Genomic DNA, 1715 nt, shown 5'->3' on the forward strand with positions numbered 1-1715 from the left:
AAATACACATGAAGATAGAACATTCCCTTTAATTTTATTGGTTTAAATAAAATTTTTTTCTGTAAGCATATCCCAGAGTCAAGGAAGAAGATCTAGGACATGAAGTGTGGAGCCCTAAGGTGGATGAAGACAGCTCTGGAAGCCAGGTCTGCTTAAGTAGTACAGACAGGTGACCTAGATGTTGCCGGGCTGCTGGGATGCTTGGATGTTGAGTTCCTTGGCTGGTGGGTTTCTTGGCTAGGGGATGTCTCGGCTATTGATTTTCTTGCCTGATAGCTGTTCAGTCTCTTTGTGGGTTGGTCTGTTGGGGAGTAGACGTCGGGGGATGCTGCTCCTGGTCCTCATATATATAGGAAAAGTAGATAAATGATGGCCAAACCACCGAGTATGGAGAACACAGATAGCCAACCAGTTTTGCGTGAGCTTTTGTAAGCCTGTTCCCATTCGTTGTTGCGGTTAGCCAGCATGATCTGTAAGGGCGAAAGCATAGTGGTCAGTTTCTGAACCAAGAAACTCTGAGCTCAGAAACCTTTGGTAGAAGGGTTGAAGCCCTCCCACCATTGAGGGAAAACCACATCCCAGGTCTCAGGACTGGAGCAGATATAGGGGTCAGGAAGAGGATAGGATGGCCATGTCTTTATTTTACCTTTTTTCTCTCCTTGAAAGCTAGAATTCCCAAGGGAGGGCAAAGCAATATACCCAAAACGACCAAACATAGGTGGTTCGGAGCATAAAATGCCAGTTCTTCCGGCGACTGTGGTTTAGCATTTTCGGCTGGTGGTGGTGGGGGCTTAGGTTTGGGGACCATGATCTTTCCGCTCAGGTAAAGGCAGACGCTGAATTTCTTGGGAACAGACCTTGACCCACGCCAACTCCTCTTGCTTTACTGGGACTCCCAGGACCCAGACCCGTCAAAGGCTACTTCTTCACAATGGAGAAAGCAGCGCCTCAGATCCTGATTGGCTGTCCTCATGAGGAGGCGTGGTCTCACTGGGACTCCGGAGGCCTCCGCAGGAAGCTCTACCCCTTTCAGGCATTGGCCCCGCCCACTCGGGTAGGGATTGGTTGGAAGTTTGCCTCGTGGCTCTTCCTCCCTCCTGCATCCCCTGCGTCTGCAGATGGAGCAAGTAGGCAGGACCAGGAAGGCCTCCTGAGAGCTGCGGGAGAGAGCAGAGTAAATGAGCCCAGGAAGAAACAGGAGGGAAAGTGAATGATGTCAGTAATGGATGATGAAGCATTGAATTAAAATAAAATACTTTGTACTGTTTTGTCCAAACTGACAGGAAGAAAGAACAGAGAAGATGAAAAATGAGAAGGCCTTTCTTAAGAGGACCACCTAATAAATATACATGGGATGACAGAATAGGAAATCCGCACTGTGGTAGGTAGACTTCAGAGATGGCCTCGGAATTCCCTCCCTGATATAAACATCCCCGGTGTGGGGAGTAGCACCCCTGTGGAAAGGAATGCAGGCAGCCTTTAGCTGAGGGCAGTTTCCCAGTCAGCTAGGGAACAGGTCCAACAACAGTAAGGATCTGAATTCTGCGATACCCTTCTGCATTTGAAACAGAACTCTGAGCTTCATGTGAGAACCAGCCTAGCTGACACCTTAATTTTAGCCTTGTGAGGTCCTGAGCAGAGAAAAGGCCATTCAAAATTGTGAGTTAATACCTGAGTTCATGGGATGTGTATCAGTAGAAAATTAACTGCAATTT

General features: G+C 48.0%; 1 protein-coding gene across 1 annotated transcript; it reads right to left on the reverse strand.

Moving 5' to 3' along the window:
• Nucleotides 1–341: 341 nt before the first annotated feature.
• On the reverse strand, nucleotides 342–808 carry Pmis2 (PMIS2 transmembrane protein). Its single transcript, XM_071604190.1, has 2 exons — nucleotides 647–808; nucleotides 342–515 (listed from the first exon to the last, which is right to left on the reverse strand). The coding sequence occupies exons 1-2, from the start codon at nucleotides 806–808 to the stop codon at nucleotides 342–344; spliced, it is 336 nt and encodes a 111-aa protein (XP_071460291.1).
• Between the last annotated feature and the right edge of the window lie 907 nt (nucleotides 809–1715).

Source organism: Marmota flaviventris, chromosome 18, assembly GCF_047511675.1.
Source record: "Marmota flaviventris isolate mMarFla1 chromosome 18, mMarFla1.hap1, whole genome shotgun sequence".
In the NCBI taxonomy this organism is placed as follows: domain Eukaryota; kingdom Metazoa; phylum Chordata; class Mammalia; order Rodentia; family Sciuridae; genus Marmota; species Marmota flaviventris.

Bases quoted from the DNA above. Each gene is read 5' to 3' on its own strand.
- Pmis2 (XM_071604190.1), bottom strand. From the start codon at position 808: ATGGTCCCCAAACCTAAGCCCCCACCACCACCAGCCGAAAATGCTAAA. The intron at 516-646 runs GTAAAATAAAGA...TTCTGAGCTCAG, and splicing joins CTTTCAAGGAGAGAAAAAAG to AGTTTCTTGGTTCAGAAACT.